Here is a 17080-nt window from a genome sequence, read left to right on the forward strand (position 1 = left end):
AAAAAAAAAAAAAAAAAAGAGCCAGTACAAGTATTTAATCAAATCCTTGTTTTGGGGCTGGTGGGATGGAATATATTGAACAAGCCTCACACCTCAAGAAGCTCTGTTCTGAATCTGTTCTGATCAGAGAGAATTAGTCTTCCAGTACTTTTGTTTGCTCACATTTTTTCATAAAACCACCCACAGGATTCAGTAGTCTCTGTTTAGCAGAGTACTGAAATAAATTGTTGTTCATAACTGAGTTCTATTTGCTCAGCTTTCTTAGCAAGTCTAAACAATCTCTGTGCATATAAAACAATGGTGCCCACTTTCCTGTATTCAAAGACCTACCTGGCAATCAAAATATCAAAATTAAAAAGGATACAAACACGTATATATATGTCTAGTCAGAGAAAATATAAGTCTATTATTGTGGATACTGAAGCGTATGTAGAGCCCTGAAAGCTGTGGAATCACTTTTAGTTACTCATGCTGCAGGAATAATGCTACAAATCAAAATAATAGTATCCTTCATCCATTTTGCATTTGCTTTTTTCACAGGAAACTGTACGAAGTGAAAAGCAAGCACAGTAGTGCCCAAAGAAATGTGCTTCCACCAAGGAATACCTTTGTCGCTTCAGAGCAAAGATCTTGACCCAGACAAATAAACAGATCAAGTCTGACCAGGATGGCTGTGCCTTTACAAGAAAAATGAATAGGTTCAAGAACATTGATGGACATGAGAGGCAACCGTTCAACTCACAAAACTGCTGAAGTGATCTCTCGCACTATTTTACCCTACATGAACCCACACACAATTTCAGTCAGCAGGGACTATGAACCACATCTTTATTGTAACTTTGTTTCTTTCTTTGCATTCATGCATAGTAGAGTTGTCAGGAGTATATATGAATAGAGATTCACAGAGCAGATAATGTAAAGGAACAGTTTACACAAAGTAACATAATTTACAGACAACAGAATTTGATAAGAATAGTCAGATTTTTTAGCTTTATCCAATGGGTCAATAATACCCTAAAAGCCAAAATCAAAACCAGTCCTATTGGGACCAATTAATAAATTGTTGCACTACACCAAGAATCTGCTGCCCAGGCCACTGAGACACCACTTACAAAGACAAAAGTAAAATTTTCATAATAAATCTCATGCACACATACCATCAAGTCTTTCAATCCCCTTAAGAAAAGATTTGTTCAAGTAAAAGCTCAAGACTTGAGGTTACAAGCATAAAGAAAATCTCCATGGAAAGGAAGCAAATGCCTGTGGTAGCTTATTGATGAAAAAACCTATTTCAAACGAATCTATGAAAATTGTTCAAGCAGATTAATTTAGGAGATCAATAACACTCTTTAAAGTAATTAAGACCGCAGTAAGCTTTCCTCATAAAAACATGGGAAAAGAAGAATCTGTGAAGGAAAGACCAGCAGTTCAATTTGAACCCTGTTTAAAGACAGAGCCAGAAGTACAAAGGTAGGGAGTATTTTGAACTTACACTGCCAAATTTGCTTACATGAAAGAAAATAATGACAGGAAATGGTATTTATAAAACTCTTTAGCTTTTAACAGCATCCTTTTTGGCATACCTATCTGGCCACACATTCTTGTTATCATCTGCAAGTTAACAGTTTGTACACATGCTTTTCGTATTGAAGGACTGTAATTTCAATACTTTTTTTACTATTCATGGGCATATTTTTGCATTTTAACTGAAATATACTTAGTATTGTACTTTAATGTTCATATCTGATGCTTTTCTAAAGGCTAACTCTGTGAGCAGTAAGAGCAACAGAAAAGAGATCTTCAATGAATCAGAAATTCAGCTCACATTAGCATAGATATACAGAATATTAAGTCATTGAACAACATAACAAGCAGTAAAATTAACTCCCCAACAAGGCCTCTAATTTTTTTGTAACTTTTTGGTGGTGGAAGAGACCACTGGAGACGTAAAAAAAAGAGAGATCTTAACAAAAAAGATAAATCAACTCTCAGAGAGACAGAAGTGCTGCCTCTAAGGTTTACAAAGGTATTTAGCAATCACCCAAAAACCTTTGTAACAAGGGCATAAAAAGGAGACATGCAGCTGAAAAAACAAGCTGCAAAGTTCCAAAGCATGAAGTATCAGCAGGAATCTGAAGTAAGACTGGTGCTAGAAGACCTTGAGATTTTTGATACTTGTGTACTACTGATTAGAATGGCAAACATGAAATCAAAGAAAATAAAAAGCCGAAGAGTGGCATAATACAATTTTAAATATATGTAATACCGCATGAAGCACAACATGCCAGCTATGTGATAAGGCATACAGAGGAAGAGTGACTGTATTCCCCACAGGCAAAAATTTAAAAGCCTCTAACAAAACATGTCTTCGACAAAATGTCAGCAAGTCAGATCTACCTATCACATTAAGGTAGTTAAAACCAGTTTGTAATACATCATTTATCAGAAATGTTGGAAACAGTGATATTGTGATTCTTAGTTTTAAGTCAAAAGTTCTGTTTCAACTTATGTTCCTACAAATATATGCAAAATTTAAAATATATACTTACATATTTTCATCTATATACATTCAAATTACATTTATACCTATTCCAATTAATTTAGCCTCTGATTCCTCTCATCTTTGAAACTCTTCATACTGAATAAACTTTGGTAGAGGTTTGTGAACAGAAATACACCCAAACTTCAAGCTATTGTCTAGGAGAGATGGAAAGATCAGGAGAGATTAAGGGTTTTTTTTAAACAATCAGCAAAATTGTTTTTTCAGCAGCTCATGGGAAGAACAGTCTGATCAGACTTGAAAGGACAGCAAGGACAGTATCAGCCACCTATTCCCTTTCTGGAATATGTTACCTGTACAGACTCCATTAGAATATATATAAAAAATGCGACCAGCTCCAAGGAACTGTCAGCTAATTGAGACATTCCTCCTTTCCTCCTTCTGCCTGAGATCTCTAAGAAAATTCCTAACTAGTGCTGTAAGTAAACCTGCTACATGCAAGTACAATGGGACACTGCCTCAGACTTGCTACTGAACTATCTGACTGAACTATCCAGCTACAGGACAGCAGGTTGAAGAAAATTACTCTTTTTTTTTCTTCTCATTTCTCCCAAACAATGGAAAGCTTTCCATTTAAAAGTTATGAATTAGAATTGCTTTGCTGATGATAAGCTCTGGCTTTTGTTGAGCAAACCATACGCCAGGAGTTCCTGTATTTTGTTCCAGACACAATCCCTGGAGACTTGTGCTGTTCTTGCTTCTGCAGCAGTCACTGTTCCTGTTGCTAGTGTAATTCCCACAGCCTCAGCATCTTGCAAAATGCCAGTTTTCTGGAACTGGCTGGAATCCAATAGCTGACGCCTTGCATATGGATTTGCTACAAACAATGCTGATGCTAAAAGGGTCTTATGCCCTGTTCAGAGGCTTAAATTTCTGTGTGTTGAATTACACTTCTCTCCCTTAACTGTGAATGGAAAATGTTTGCAACATTTAAGAAAATCAGCCTAAGGGATCAACAATGTTATCTAATAAAAATGCCAATTTAATATTTTTTCTCAAGTGCTGTTCCTTTTTTTCATCTGTTTTGACACTACGTTTTTTGCAAGGCACTGAGGCCTTTGCTTCATTCCTTTAGTTTTCTTCTCTTGAAGTGTTTGCACTGTGCTGATAGCTGGGGCACAGCAAAGTTGTGGCCCTCAGCTACTACTGGCTTCATTCATTTGATGCAGCTATATTTAAGTTGTTTTACAGTATTTCAGGAGGACAAATCCCTCTTGGAGGGGGCCAAGGCTGTGACCCCTGTGCAAAATTACTTACTCCAATCTGCACTGCACACTAATTCCAAAAAAGAGAAGTTGGTCAAGTGTGCAAACACGGCTTAATAAAAAGGGTATTTCCTTTTTTGTAATGGTGATATTTTCTTAGAAACTACTCTGCTCTTCCTCCTGTTAAAAATACAATGTGTGTATTTGAAAGTAGTTCTTATTCACTGCAATAATTTTTTTATTGCTGTCAATTAATGTTTGGATTGCTAATCTCTTGGGTCACACATGGAACTTTTCAACAGGTGAATACAATGTAGCAAAGACCTTCTCAGCAGAAAACTTAATATTGGTGCATATTGAGAGAACTTGTGATGTAGCCACTTGGAAATGAAGCAAGTTAAACTAAAGCAGATATAAATTCTGTCCCTCCTGCTCTCTGTGGGTACCAATTCTAGAGAGGTCTGAGACCTCCCCACTGACTCAGCTCTTCTTTTGTGAGTTTGGAAGTTACTGTTTCCAAATTTAAGATCCCCAAAATTTGGAATATCTCTCCCATTACAGAATTCAAGCTCCAGCCTCTACACTTAAATCAGAGGCAAATTATCAGTCATTTAGAGTAGCAATGATGTATCTTTTTGTCTCTCTGACAGTCATATTTGTGTAATACACTTCACAGCAGTCAAAATAATAGTAAGTACAATTTTGACTCTGCAATCTGCAATCAGAAAATAATAAATTTAACAAACAAAAGGTAAAACTTTCAAAAGTTGCAAGCTACATCCACCCATATAATTAAAATGAGCTCACAAGCAGTGAAAAAAACAGTACACTCACTGAATTAATAACCAGTCCCATTAACGTCTGCATATTTTATGAGTTGCAGATGTGTATTTATACTTTAAACATAGCCACATTAAAGTATGACACGGTTTGTCATATATCTGCTGTGTTTTCATGACAAAAACAGCTCTACAGAAAAACAGAGAACTTCTTTAAAAGCAATTATAAAAAGCGTCTTGAGACATCTTTATGCATTTTATGATACTGTACATTCAAAATAATGCTTTTATTATAGTTGGGTAACCCATTCAGATAAACACAGCAAGAAAAGCTGGTTTTACTGTTCATCTAAGTGTTTTTAAAAAGATCACTGAAAAAAAATTACTTCAAAAACATGTGTAAAAGCATGGCATAACTTTTAGGTGCCATTGAGACTAGCAAAAGTCAAGAAACTGCTTCAGATGCAGTTTAATTCTTAGATGGCTGTTTTAACTTCGAACAGAGTTCTCAAAATAGTGCCCAAATGCCCAGTGCTTGTTGAACAAATTCTGATTTATTGAAGGTAAACATTTACATTGGCTACAATGCTATAGCTGGTACAAAGCTGAATAAAAGAGGCTTAAATAGCAATAGAAAGCAAGTGCAGTAAAAAGTGAATAGAGAAAATATTTGGCCTTAGTGATCTTCTGGCAGTATTTACATTATCTCCATTTTGTTAAATATTTGAGTAACTCTAAGGCACCATAGGCTAAATAGCAGGCTGCAGTATAATTTTGTGCACAGAATTTAATAGATTTATTTGGAGGAAAAAAGGTTATGGAGTTAAAAGAAATATTGGCATATTTTATGTTTACATAAAGGAGTGGCTGTTTGTTAAAGTTCAAAGATACAATACATACTGGGTAAGTTCAAAAATTATTTTTAGAACATTATATTAAATGTCTATCTATGAAGAATATTTTTACTGACTTTTTGATAAATGATTAATGCAATCTTCTCAACAGGTTTTTAACACAGTAGATATGTTCATCTAAAAACTAATATTTTTTTCCCTTTACAAAAGCCTTATGCCTAGTACATACACAAAATCCCAACACAAAGTGTAATGGGCAGTAATTTACATTGTAGTTATTCTGTGGCAGACTAAAACTTAGCAGGAGCATGCAATCAAAATGCTATGGAACAGCAGTTTTAAGCTGCCTTATTCCTTCGTCTCTTGTCAGTGGCTGTTGCCACAGCCAGTGAGCAGGAGTACAACACTGACATGCCAGGACAGAGGAGATCAGTGCTTTCCAAACACAGATCGGGAAATCCAAACTCCTGGCGACATCCTTGTGCATTTCACACAAAACAGTGCACACAGAATGATGCTCTGCTTGGAACAAACTTTCCCATTTTTATTTATCCCCTTTTATTTATCCCCTTTTGTTTATCCCCTTCTGAAGCACATGTCACTCCACTCCTGAGTGGAAATTATTAAAGGAATAAATTCATCTGACTGGACTCAAGATCCTTTCTGAACAACTTCAGGTGATTCACAGAATCATAACTGCTCTACAAGCAACAGACCTTGCTCGGTTTACTCAACAGACTCAACCCTCACCTTGAGGTGGTGTTTGTAATGAAGAAATTGTACAGACACCAGATTAACACCTGAATTTTGCAAATAAAACACCACAGGATGCTGTGTGCCACAGGAGAGAAGCAAATGGGTGGCCAGGGCCATTCCAGCTGCAGCAGCACTGCCAGCAGAGGCTGCATGTGGTGAGTCATGGCTCATATTCTTTGTATCTCACTTTCATTTCCCAGAGCCAAGAAAAAAAAAAACTGTCCAAATTAATATAATTCTTAAGTAACTAGATACTCGTTTTGCATTTGCTTAGGGCTTGGGTTTTTTTTAGCAACTCCTTCTAAGCCACAAATCTCTCAATTCAGTTGTTTCCTTTTGGCTTTTTTTTCCTACTTTGTATTTATCCTTGTAGGAATTATACTAATTGTTTTCACAGTAGTAAGTTATTTATAAGCAAATTTTAATTGATCTATGCATTAAGTCTTAATCTGGAGTGACTTTATAGGTGTGTTAACAAAGGGACAATCTTAGCATAATTCATCTGATGCATTTTTAGTATCAACAGCTATTATGTTAAAATCATTCAGCTTCATTAAGAGTTTTTTCAAGGGCTGTAGAGGAAAAAATTTAAGCCTAAAAAATGCCAGTGTGATTGACTAGCTCCTGTAAAACATTAACCAAAATACTACACAACCTGGCCACTTTATGGTAACTAATAGGAAGCCAAAGATTCAACAGTGTAGCACTGTTGAAGAAAACAGGGCCATGTTGTATTTGTATCATAGAAGATACCTCAAATGGCTTAATTTAGCCCTTGAATTCTAAATACTCGCCTGAATCTCAAGGAAGATTTAAAAGCATCTTTCTGGATTCCTTTCACAATGTTTAAGACACTCAGCAGTATAAATACAGCAATTCATAATTAGGGTGCAACATTAAAGACTAATGCAATTTTTTTGTCAAACCTTTCCACCATGAGGAAGGCTTGCATTTTGTTGTAGGATGTAGCAAGAAGAAAGTTATTTACCAAGAACTCCCTTGGTTATTCCATACTGGGTATGGCGACTGCAATGACTTCATGGAAATTTCTACCAAGAGAGATGGCAGAGCCTGGGGCTCTACTTGCTTTGATTAAAAACCATCTTTGGAAAGCCTGCATCTTTTACAGCAGGAGTTACAATGATTGGTCCATCACTAATATGTGTGCATGGCAATAGAGGAAGGAAAATGCCAGGGCTTTGGGCATAACACAGGGTCTTGGTCAAATGACCCTAGGACTTTTATTTTTCATCCCCTGGAATCCATGTTAATGTAAGTTATTTGGAAGTGTTTGGCAACATGCAACTTCCACCTTTGCAAAAAAACCCAAAGAACAAATCCTTCAAAGAAAATCTTATCCTTAGGCTCTTTCATTCCAGTTCTTGGTGACAAAGTTTTTGTTTCAGCTTTGACATTTCCCATATAAGGACTAACAAATGCCAAATGAACATCCCTCCTGCCCCTCATCAGTTGAAAATAAAGACAACTAATACTTTGTTAAATGATCTGTTAAATGATCTGTTGTTAAAAGATTCAAATTCACCTGCAAATAATACAAAGCATTGGAAGTTTCTCATCAATATATTGGCTAAAGAAAAATGTGACTGAATTACTAGCCAAATAATTTTGCTCTAGTTCAATTGCTGTTTATGTGTGATACCAAGCTTGTGTTCTCTGCACTGTAGCCTAGCAACAACTTTTCAAGTGGCCCTCTTGCCCTGAGAATGGTGCTGCCCCACACTGCCATAGGCTGTGCATCCCCACGCTGCAGCTCGGTTCTGCCAGTCCCTTTTCCTGCCATGCACCATGTGGGACCTGAGCTGCCAATGACATCTTATCCCTTCAGAACTACCTTTCTCCCTGAAAAGTGTTGACCTCTTGCACTGGTTTGTAACCCCTGTGCTGGTCACATTCTACCTTTTACTCTTGTTCACCATCCTTCTCCCCACTTAAGTCAGTCACCTCAGTGCTCTCTGAGACAGGCACAACAGCAAGGCCTCCATACAACTTGGAGTCTTGCTTTCCCTCACACTGTCTCTTACTGTGCTTCATCCATTTAAAACAAATCTCTGAGCAGTCTTAAAATTTGGCAGCTATGTATTTTTCTCTTCCCTTTCCTGGGGTCGTACTTATGTTGGCACCATGAATGACCAGTTTCATGACCGCACAATGCAAACAGAGGTCAATTCATTAGCTACATTTCAAATTCCTTTCTTCAAGGGTTTCATTTCTGACCCTACTATAAGCTTGAGGGAACAGGGAAGATGACTGCTTACTTGGCTTCTCCAGTTCACTCATGGTCATCTCTCATTTCTCCTGGTTTTTTTTGGAAGAGGCATTGCAGAGTGGTGGACTATCAGCCCAGCAAATAATCATAGAACATCTTTGTGGACTTGCTTCCGAGTTTCTTTTTGTTAGGCAAAACAGAATGATTCAGACACATATGATAGGACCATTACAGAGAGATGGTCATGCCAGGGTTTCAGCTCCACTTCTGAATTATGTTGACTTTTTGCAGTCACACAACCTATGGCAGTCCTTATGTAGACAGACAAATTTCAGGAAACCTCTTTGTTTCAAGAAGTTAACCTGTGTCCCAGCATGAAAGATAATAATTAGAGTAGTGCTTCTCTAATTTAGAGGTCCACCAAATGAAGGTGCAAGTCAATAGAACTAACAGCAAAATGGGGATATGCAAACAAAGAATTTGCTTTATAAGTCTGGATATGAACCCAGAACAATTAACACTACAGCAAATAAGTGTAGAATGCTAAACTACAGGTATGCTAAATAACATAGAATGCTAAATTTCAGGTATGTGCTCCTAGGCCAAATACCAATGTTAACTTGTAGGGCACTTCAACTGCAGTAAGTAATACAGGAGTGTAGCAAGAACTAGAAAGATGGAATAATCCATTACAGCCGAACTAATTCAGTTCTGTTTAAAAGAAACAAACACACCTGTGCTCTGTTGTGCTGTTATTTGGTGCTTTAGTATCTTTATTATGAAAGTAACATAAGAGAGGTTTCAGTCTATTTTTGCTTTCTGAGGTGGCTTGTAGTAGTTGCACAGATGAGTAAGTTCAACTGCTCTCCATATTCAAGGGTGTGATTGATGCTTCAGGATAGCCACCATGAGGGCCGCCAAGGGCATTCATCAGGGCACAGGATATGCTTTTTGTCTTGGAGACTGGACCCTTCTCTATCTGTGTTGCCATCCTACTCACTTGGAAAAAACAGTTGTTAATTTAAAAGACAGATATATTTAAATTGATTTCTTATCGCTTAGAAATTAACTAATAAAACTATTTTACCAAGACAAAATCAGTAGAATTTTGCATTTGTATATATTTTCTGATGCACCAACAATCAACTCAACCATGTAAAAGCCTTAACTCAGCACATACTTTAAAATATGTGGATAAATTTAATCACAGAGCAATTTCACTGAAGTTAAGATGCAAACATTAAAAAACCTTATTGATCTAATGAAACTGTAAAATCTAGTATATAAAAATGAAAATTCTAAAAAGGAAATTAACAGCTTTAGGTTTTCCAGGTGTTTCCTAGGCTTGTATAATTAAAAAATACAACTGAGCTGCTTAATGGGTAAGACAGTGTTCCAGAAAAGATAAAGAAAGCTGAACATATACCATCACATTCATTTTGCTTTGTTGCACCCAGTAAATAAAAAATGCATTGCTGTTTTCACCTTTAAATCTAAATGCTAACTGCATTTGTGTAAAATAAAAATAATTAAAGATAGCTGCAGGTAATCAATCTCTTCAATTTTACATATTCCAGACAACCTTTTATTGTGTTTTAATATGAGAATATTTTACTTATTGCAAAGTATCCTGCATAATACAGGTGCTCCGCTATAAAATCTTCTCTCTTACTTGTAATTCAGTCATTCTAAATTTAAAATACCAGTATACAGTACTAAAACTTCCAATTGAAGTTTAGTATAAAAATATCAGCACAAAAGTCCTTTTTAATATCTGTTTATTGTGAGCAACCCAAATGCCTGTTTAATTATTAATTGTTTTAGTATAATAATAGACTTTGCACCCCTACAGTTGCTAATTGATACCATCTCAGGTATTTTGATGAGATACGAAATACTAAGTAAGAAAACAGTAAGTATTCAAATGGTTAATTTGCTTAGTGTAGTAATAATAAATTAGTTTTTTGCATTTTCTTCAGTTCAAAATCCAGCTTTGAGACTGAGGAAGGCTTCACATCAATTAAATTAGAGTGGTCCTTTTAACCAGTAGCAGTTTGATTGCCAATGACCCGAAGAATCTCTTTATGAATGTTTGGTTCCTGTGTATTTATACTTGTATCACCCACTTGACCATCTTCATAACTAAAAAAAAAAAGGTTCAGAAAATAATATCACATTAGTGTTTTATTAATCTACATAAAACCATAAAAAACTCTTGTCTCTTGTTCTCTAAGTGCTTATTCTATATGTTCAGATGTTTCTACTGATGTGCTCTGCTGTGCTGCATCTTTATATGCAGATCCTAAACTCGGGAGAGTGGGAGGTGGTAAGGCTGCCATTGTCACTGAAACCCTGAGGCTGAATTATCCACTAGGACCCAAATGGGACAAATGTTAGGTGAAAGGGGGAAATGCTCACAGCACAGACAGGAAGCCTTTAATGAATTCCTCAACTTAAATACACACAGCCAAACAGAAATTATGCTTCACAATACATGGACAGACTTACTATAACATGAAGTAATGCTATTGAATAGGAAAAATCATGAACTCTCTGTCCATTTGTAATAAAGACATCTACTAAACCTTTGACACTAGCTTATCCATACATTTCTAGCACAAGTAAGTACAGTAAAAGATAAAAAATTAAGGAATAGTCAACAGAATTAGGAAGAAATGTCTTTTATCTACTTTAATTACAACTACTGGATGGAACATAAGAAAAAAGTCTAGTATGAAGTTGAATGTTAAGAGAAGCTTTGTACTCACACAAAGAAAAATCTTGTACACACATGATCCGTATTGGGAACTACCCATATCTCCCCATGTTTGTGCAGATCAGGTGAGGTTATCACTATCAGAAAAAGAACAAATTTCATAGTGATGAAAACATGCCTGGAAAACACTCCTCTAAAAGATTTTGGGCTTTATACATTTTAAATTGTCTTTTGGGAATGTGCAGCTTTCCTCTACGTGTCTGTGATGCAGTGCAGATTTTGAGTTGACTGCTAGTACAAAAAGGGAGATGAACTTGATTCTTGTTTCCAAAATATACTTTTCTTAAAACACAGATGTTTGATGTATGGGAGCAAGTTGTTAAATTGAATGAAAGCTTAAAAATGCATTTATTACAAACTGAATTTAAAAAGCCATAGAGCTGTTAAAGACGGTCTGAGACATCTAATCAGCACTTGGAACAGATATTTGTGTTTAGTGATGGCTGATCCAAAACCAAGTTGTTTAAGTCAAAGCCTGAAACTGCTATATGTGGGTTGTGCAATACTACCAAATATTTAAAACAAGTAGCAATTCTGACTCAAGAGGTTCAAAAACCTTGCCAAAACTTGCTGGGTGTATTTGATGATAGATTGTTTACCAGAGAATGAGGACAACACAGGAAAGAAAGCTTTTTATTGCTAACTAGAAGCTATACCATCAATCTACATTTGAAGATATCTAAATGCATTTGAAGAGCATCCTTCTGGATAAGCTGTTGCGCTGTGGGATGAGCAGGTTCATGGTGTGGTGGGTGAAGAACTGACTAAGGGACACTACTAACCCTGAAAAGGTTGTAGTGAATGGGGCAACATCTGGTTGGGGACTGGTCACACCAGTGGTTGTTCCTCAGGGCTCCATTCCAGGGCCAGTTCTGTTCTGTGTATTTATCCACCATCTGGATGCAGCAGGTGAGTACTGGATGCACCAGTAGCAAGTTTGCTGATGATCCAGACTGGGAGGTGCTGTGGATTCTTTTGAGGGACAAGAGGCCTTGCAGAGGTATCTAGGTAGATTGGAGCACTGAGCAATCTTAAATGGGGTGAAATTTGTCAAGTCCAAATGGTGGATTCTGGTGGATTCTGCACCTGGAAAGGAGCAACACCAGGCACAGGGATGAAGTGGGACAGGAGTGACTGAGGGTGGGTCAGCAGCACTGGGGCAGCCCCAAGGACAAACCCCATCCCAACAAACCCCATCCCAGAGCACTGAGCATAGCACAGCCGGCCCAGAGAGGGGATGGTCCCGCTGGGCTCAGCCTCGGGGTGGCCTCACCTGGGGCCTGCTGGGCCCTGCAGGTGGAGAAGGACGGGAAGGTCTGTCAGTGCATCCTGAGGAAGGAAACACGTGGTGGGAGAGCTGGAAAACATGTCCAGGAGACTAACGGAGGAATTTGGCTGGTCTGGTTTGGAGAAAAGGAGGCTGAGGGGTGACCTCACCACTCTGCAGCTTCCTGAGGAGGGGAGGGCACAGGGAGGTGCTGAGCACCTCTCCCTGGTATGCAGTGACAGATGTGTGGGAATGATTCAAAGCTGTGCTGGAGGAGGTTTAGACTGGACATTTCAAAGCATTTCTTTACTGAGAGGGTGGTATGCTGGGTTGGACTGGGTTAGAGTTAATTTTCTTCCCGGTGACTGGCAGGGGGCAGTTTTTGGATTTGTGCTGAACACAGTGCTGATAGTATAGACATGTTTTTGTTATTGCTCAACAGGGCTCACACAGAGCCAGCCACAGCCTTTTCTGATTCTCAAACTGCCATGCTCCAAGAAAGCTGGGGATTCATGGGAGGTTGGGAGGAGACACAGCCGGGACAGGTGACCCAAACTGACCAAAGGGATATTCCAGACCATGTGGCATCATGCTCATATAAAGTGAGGGAAAGAAGGAGGAAAGGGAAGCGATGGTGTTGGTCTTCCCAAGTAACCCCTACACGTGATTGCACTGGGCTCTCCTGGGGATGGCTGAACAACTCTGTTGGAAGCCAGTGAAATAATTTCTTGTTTTGCTTTGCTTGCATGCAGGGCTTTTGCTTTCCCTATTAACCTGTCTTTATCTCAACCCATGAGCTTTTGGGCTTTTACCCTTTGGACTCTCTCCCCAGCCCTGCTGGAGGAAAGTGAGTGAGTGGCTGTGTGGGGCTTGGCTGGTGGCTGGGGTTGAACCACAATAGCTGGTCAAACTCTGGCTTTCTACAGAGTGGTTGGTGTGCCCAACCTGTCAGTGTTTAAGAGGCATTTAAACAATGCTCTTAATGACATGCCTTAACATTTGGGCAGCTCTGAATTGGTCAGGATTGGACTTGGGTGACAGTTGTCAGGCAGTGAAATAGCCTGGTTCATTTTATTCTGACACTAACAATAACTGCATGCATATTCAATTTTGATACTCATTCTTTCATGAACTGCAAATTTTAACAAACATTTCCTGCAATTAATTTTAAATAAAATATTTATTAATCATCTCCCCTAAATCACCTTCTTACACAGAGAAATGAATATGAAAGCTACAAAATATATTTTACCAAATATTTAAAATTCTCTCTTATAAAGTTGTAATCCATTAATAAGTGCAAGGAAAGAACAACATGGATGAAAAAGTCCTTGTGAAAGATGTAATTTACATTTAAAAATTCAGGCATTAAAGGCCAAGTAATTATTTTTGTTCCTTATGGAAGTTTTAGAACTAAATTTCTGTATTCTGTACAGCTCAAATTGCATTTTCATGTTGAATGACACATCCTTACCTATGCACAGCTGAAAGATTCTACTTTGAAATAATACATTTTCCACATTCTGTCTTAATTTTCACTTTTTAAAACAAACAAATACTCCAAATGGTGGGCAAATTGGGTTAATATAATTTCTAAGACTAGCTCCTAACTACAGGTACATTGCTTATTCAAATGTCACAATTTGTTCTCAAAACCTGCTGAGGTTTCAAGTAGTTATTAACAGAATAGCCAATTCTTTCAAGAGTGACTGTACTCAAGCATTAGATTTTAACTTTCCAAAATTTCTGAAGCAAACGAAGAGAACATACTGGTTGCCAGATCATCAGTATGCTTGTTTGAACAGTGAAAAATTATTTGGAAATTCTGTATGAAAGGTGTTTTTTTCTGACTTTCATGAGTTTAAAGCACTTGTCAAGAGCTTGCAAGAACTCAGTGCTTCAAATAAAGGACATGACTTTGGTTTTCTTGATGGCTTAGGAAGAGGATCACATTTGAAACACAGACCAGATGATCAGTCAGTATATGCATATGATATTCCATGACAATTCAGCATTTACTACAGGTTCTGTTCAAAGAGGGGAAATGTTCTTACTGAAGCATAAAGGTCAGCTGTTGAGCAGGTACTCCTACATCCACCAGTAGTTTCTTACCTAAACCACCAGTTTCTTACTAAAGCTCCCACTGATTTGCACCCTGTAATCTGTGCATCCTGTGGCCATGACTAAAACAGCTTCACAAGGGTTCTCAGCTTACCTTCACATAAGGCTATGCATTTTAAGTTACGGCTTTGCAAAAATTGTGACTGCTGTCCTTTCTTCTGTGACTGATATGTAAAAAAGTGAGAGAATAGAATTAGTGCAGTAAAACAAACAGAGAAAAAAAGCAACAAAGGAGACAGCTGCTATTTTCAGTGATTTATTAATGAACAAAGGTAGAGGCAGTCTTTCTAAAATGTCTCTATTTTATTTCTAAATGTAATAAAATTTATTAAAAAAAACCTATTACTTATTTGCATTATTGTAGGAGATATTTGAACTCCTTTATCCAGAAAAATAATATCCAAAAGTCCCTCGTTACTACAAAATTAAAAATATTATCAGAAATATCAGTGTTACTGATAAACAAATTGATATCAGACAAAAAAAGGAAAAGAAAGGTAAATTTAGTCACTAATTCTTTAGTCACTACCCTGATACTTTATTTGCCTTCCTACTTCTGAGAGCTTCTACTGCGACATGCCAATCTACCTTCAAAGCCAGATTATTCTGTAATTTCTATGTGCTAATGATGGAGACAGATATAAGAGTTTTTTGAAATTTAGCTCTATGCACAGATGCTGTGAGTTTGCTTTAGATATAGCAGAATTGTAATAGTTCATCATGTAAAATTTGTGAAAAAGAAAAAATTACTTGCTATAAATTACATACTGTTCATTTCCCAGCAATAACCATTCTCAATTTCTTTTGCATCAGTGTTCTGGAAGTCTAAAACTCAGAGGGCAAGGGGTTGATAGGGGCTATAATGCAACTTGTATTTCATCATTCTCTTCCTAAATTCTTCTGCTTGGAAAAGAATGGCACAAGATCTGCAATATGCTCTGTAAATTTTTACTAGAGCAGTTGGACTATATTTGATATTTACAGTCTCTGAAGTTGTTGATTTCATTCAATGCAATAACACTGGTAAGTAGCACAAAGGAAATATTACTTCTCTTTCAGCAACTGAGTTCCCAATAATAAATCCCACAAATCTTCCAGAGATGGTTGATGTACCATACCTGTGATGTATTACTACCCTTACTGCCTGAAGCTGGTTCATCTTTAGCTGACACCTTCTGCTGCTTCTTGTTCATCCCTAGGAATATTAAAATTATGTAAGATAACCTGGCCTATAAATACCATAAAAATCAGAGTTAAGTATGAGAATGGAAGAAGTAGCACAGTGAGAATCACAGTCTTTTGCATAGCACTCAAAAAGCTAGTTAACTCTGTCACAGAATATCACAGTATAAATCCTGTAAATTAGAAGTACCTCTGCATGTATTGCAAAGACTTTAGCAAAGTTAAGTTAGCATTAAGTAGGTGCAAAAGCAGATAAACCTGAGCCTAAGTGCCACTGAATTCAGATCAGGAATATTCTTATGTGGTGGCTTAACAGGGTTGTAGGTCAGTATGTCCTCAATCCACTTGACCCTATTCAGGTTGAAATAAAAGTCTGATTTACTGTGAGTGGGAAGGCAAAAATCATGAGAGAAAGAACTTTAGATATTCAACTTTAGCACTTTATGGAATTTTATTAGAAGTCTAATTAATTGGTATGAGTAGGCAATTTAAGTTTTGAAATCTACCTTGGTTTGATCTCCTTATCCACACATAAAATATTAAAAATTTATTAAAATGTTAATAAAATTATAATTTTAATAAAAATTATTAAAAATCCACACATAAAATATTAATTAAATATAAATATCATATAAATAAAATATTAATTAAAAATATTTGATGCAGTTCCATCTCAGAAATTGAAACATATACATTTGTGCCTTAGATTTCATTCATATCCCTCATGTTGGTTTAAATAAAATTCCTGTTTTGCATGATCCTATGGGCTTCCTTGAGTTTCCAACATCCTATATTTCACAGAATCATGGAATGGTTTGTGTTGGAAGGGACCTGAAAGACCATCTCATTCCAACCACTCTGCCATGGGTAAGGACATCTTCCATTAGACCTGGCTGCTCTGAGCCCAGTCTAACCTGACCTTGAACACTTCCAATTATTTGGCACTTTGCAAATACAACTGAATTATGGGGAAGTTTAACTCTTTGAAGGAACAGAATATGTGGAACTCCTTCATGGTTTTTGTTGGCATCAAGGATTTACACACTTCAGTGGAACACAAGCCTCCTTTCTGAAGGAGACAGGATGGAAGAGGCCAAGACAGGCAGAGAGAGGAGCAATAACACATTGAAGCTGACAAAGCAGTATTGTCCAAAAAGAAAGACATTTTGTTAGATAAGGATACTTCAACCACCACATTTAGTGAGACCTAAGAAGCCTTCATACTCACGTAATTTCTGATAAGCTAAAAGTGCATCTAGAGATAACTGATGTTGAAGTTCCTCAAATAGTAGCTCAAAAAGTTGAGCTCCTAAAACATGACCTAGAAACACTGAGTATCAGAATGCGTAACTA

At 37.1% G+C, this 17080-nt stretch overlaps 1 protein-coding gene across 2 annotated transcripts in view; it reads right to left on the reverse strand.

Moving 5' to 3' along the window:
• Positions 1–9131: 9131 nt before the first annotated feature.
• Positions 9132–17080, reverse strand: part of PARP8 (poly(ADP-ribose) polymerase family member 8) — a 118288-nt gene continuing 110339 nt past the window's right edge. Inside the window, exons 23-26 of one of the 2 annotated variants that reach the window (XM_053931791.1) lie at positions 15664–15740; positions 14640–14709; positions 11150–11234; positions 9132–9380 (exon numbers count right to left, since the gene is read on the reverse strand). In XM_053931791.1, the coding sequence (XP_053787766.1) occupies positions 9374–9380; positions 11150–11234; positions 14640–14709; positions 15664–15740 (239 nt within the window). In that variant the 3' untranslated portion in view covers positions 9132–9373. Of the gene's footprint in view, positions 10524–11149; positions 11235–14639; positions 14710–15663; positions 15741–17080 lie in introns of both variants that reach the window. The other variant, XM_053931790.1, reaches the window with a different exon arrangement.

Source organism: Vidua chalybeata, chromosome Z (assembly GCF_026979565.1).
Source record: "Vidua chalybeata isolate OUT-0048 chromosome Z, bVidCha1 merged haplotype, whole genome shotgun sequence".
NCBI lineage: Eukaryota > Metazoa > Chordata > Aves > Passeriformes > Viduidae > Vidua > Vidua chalybeata.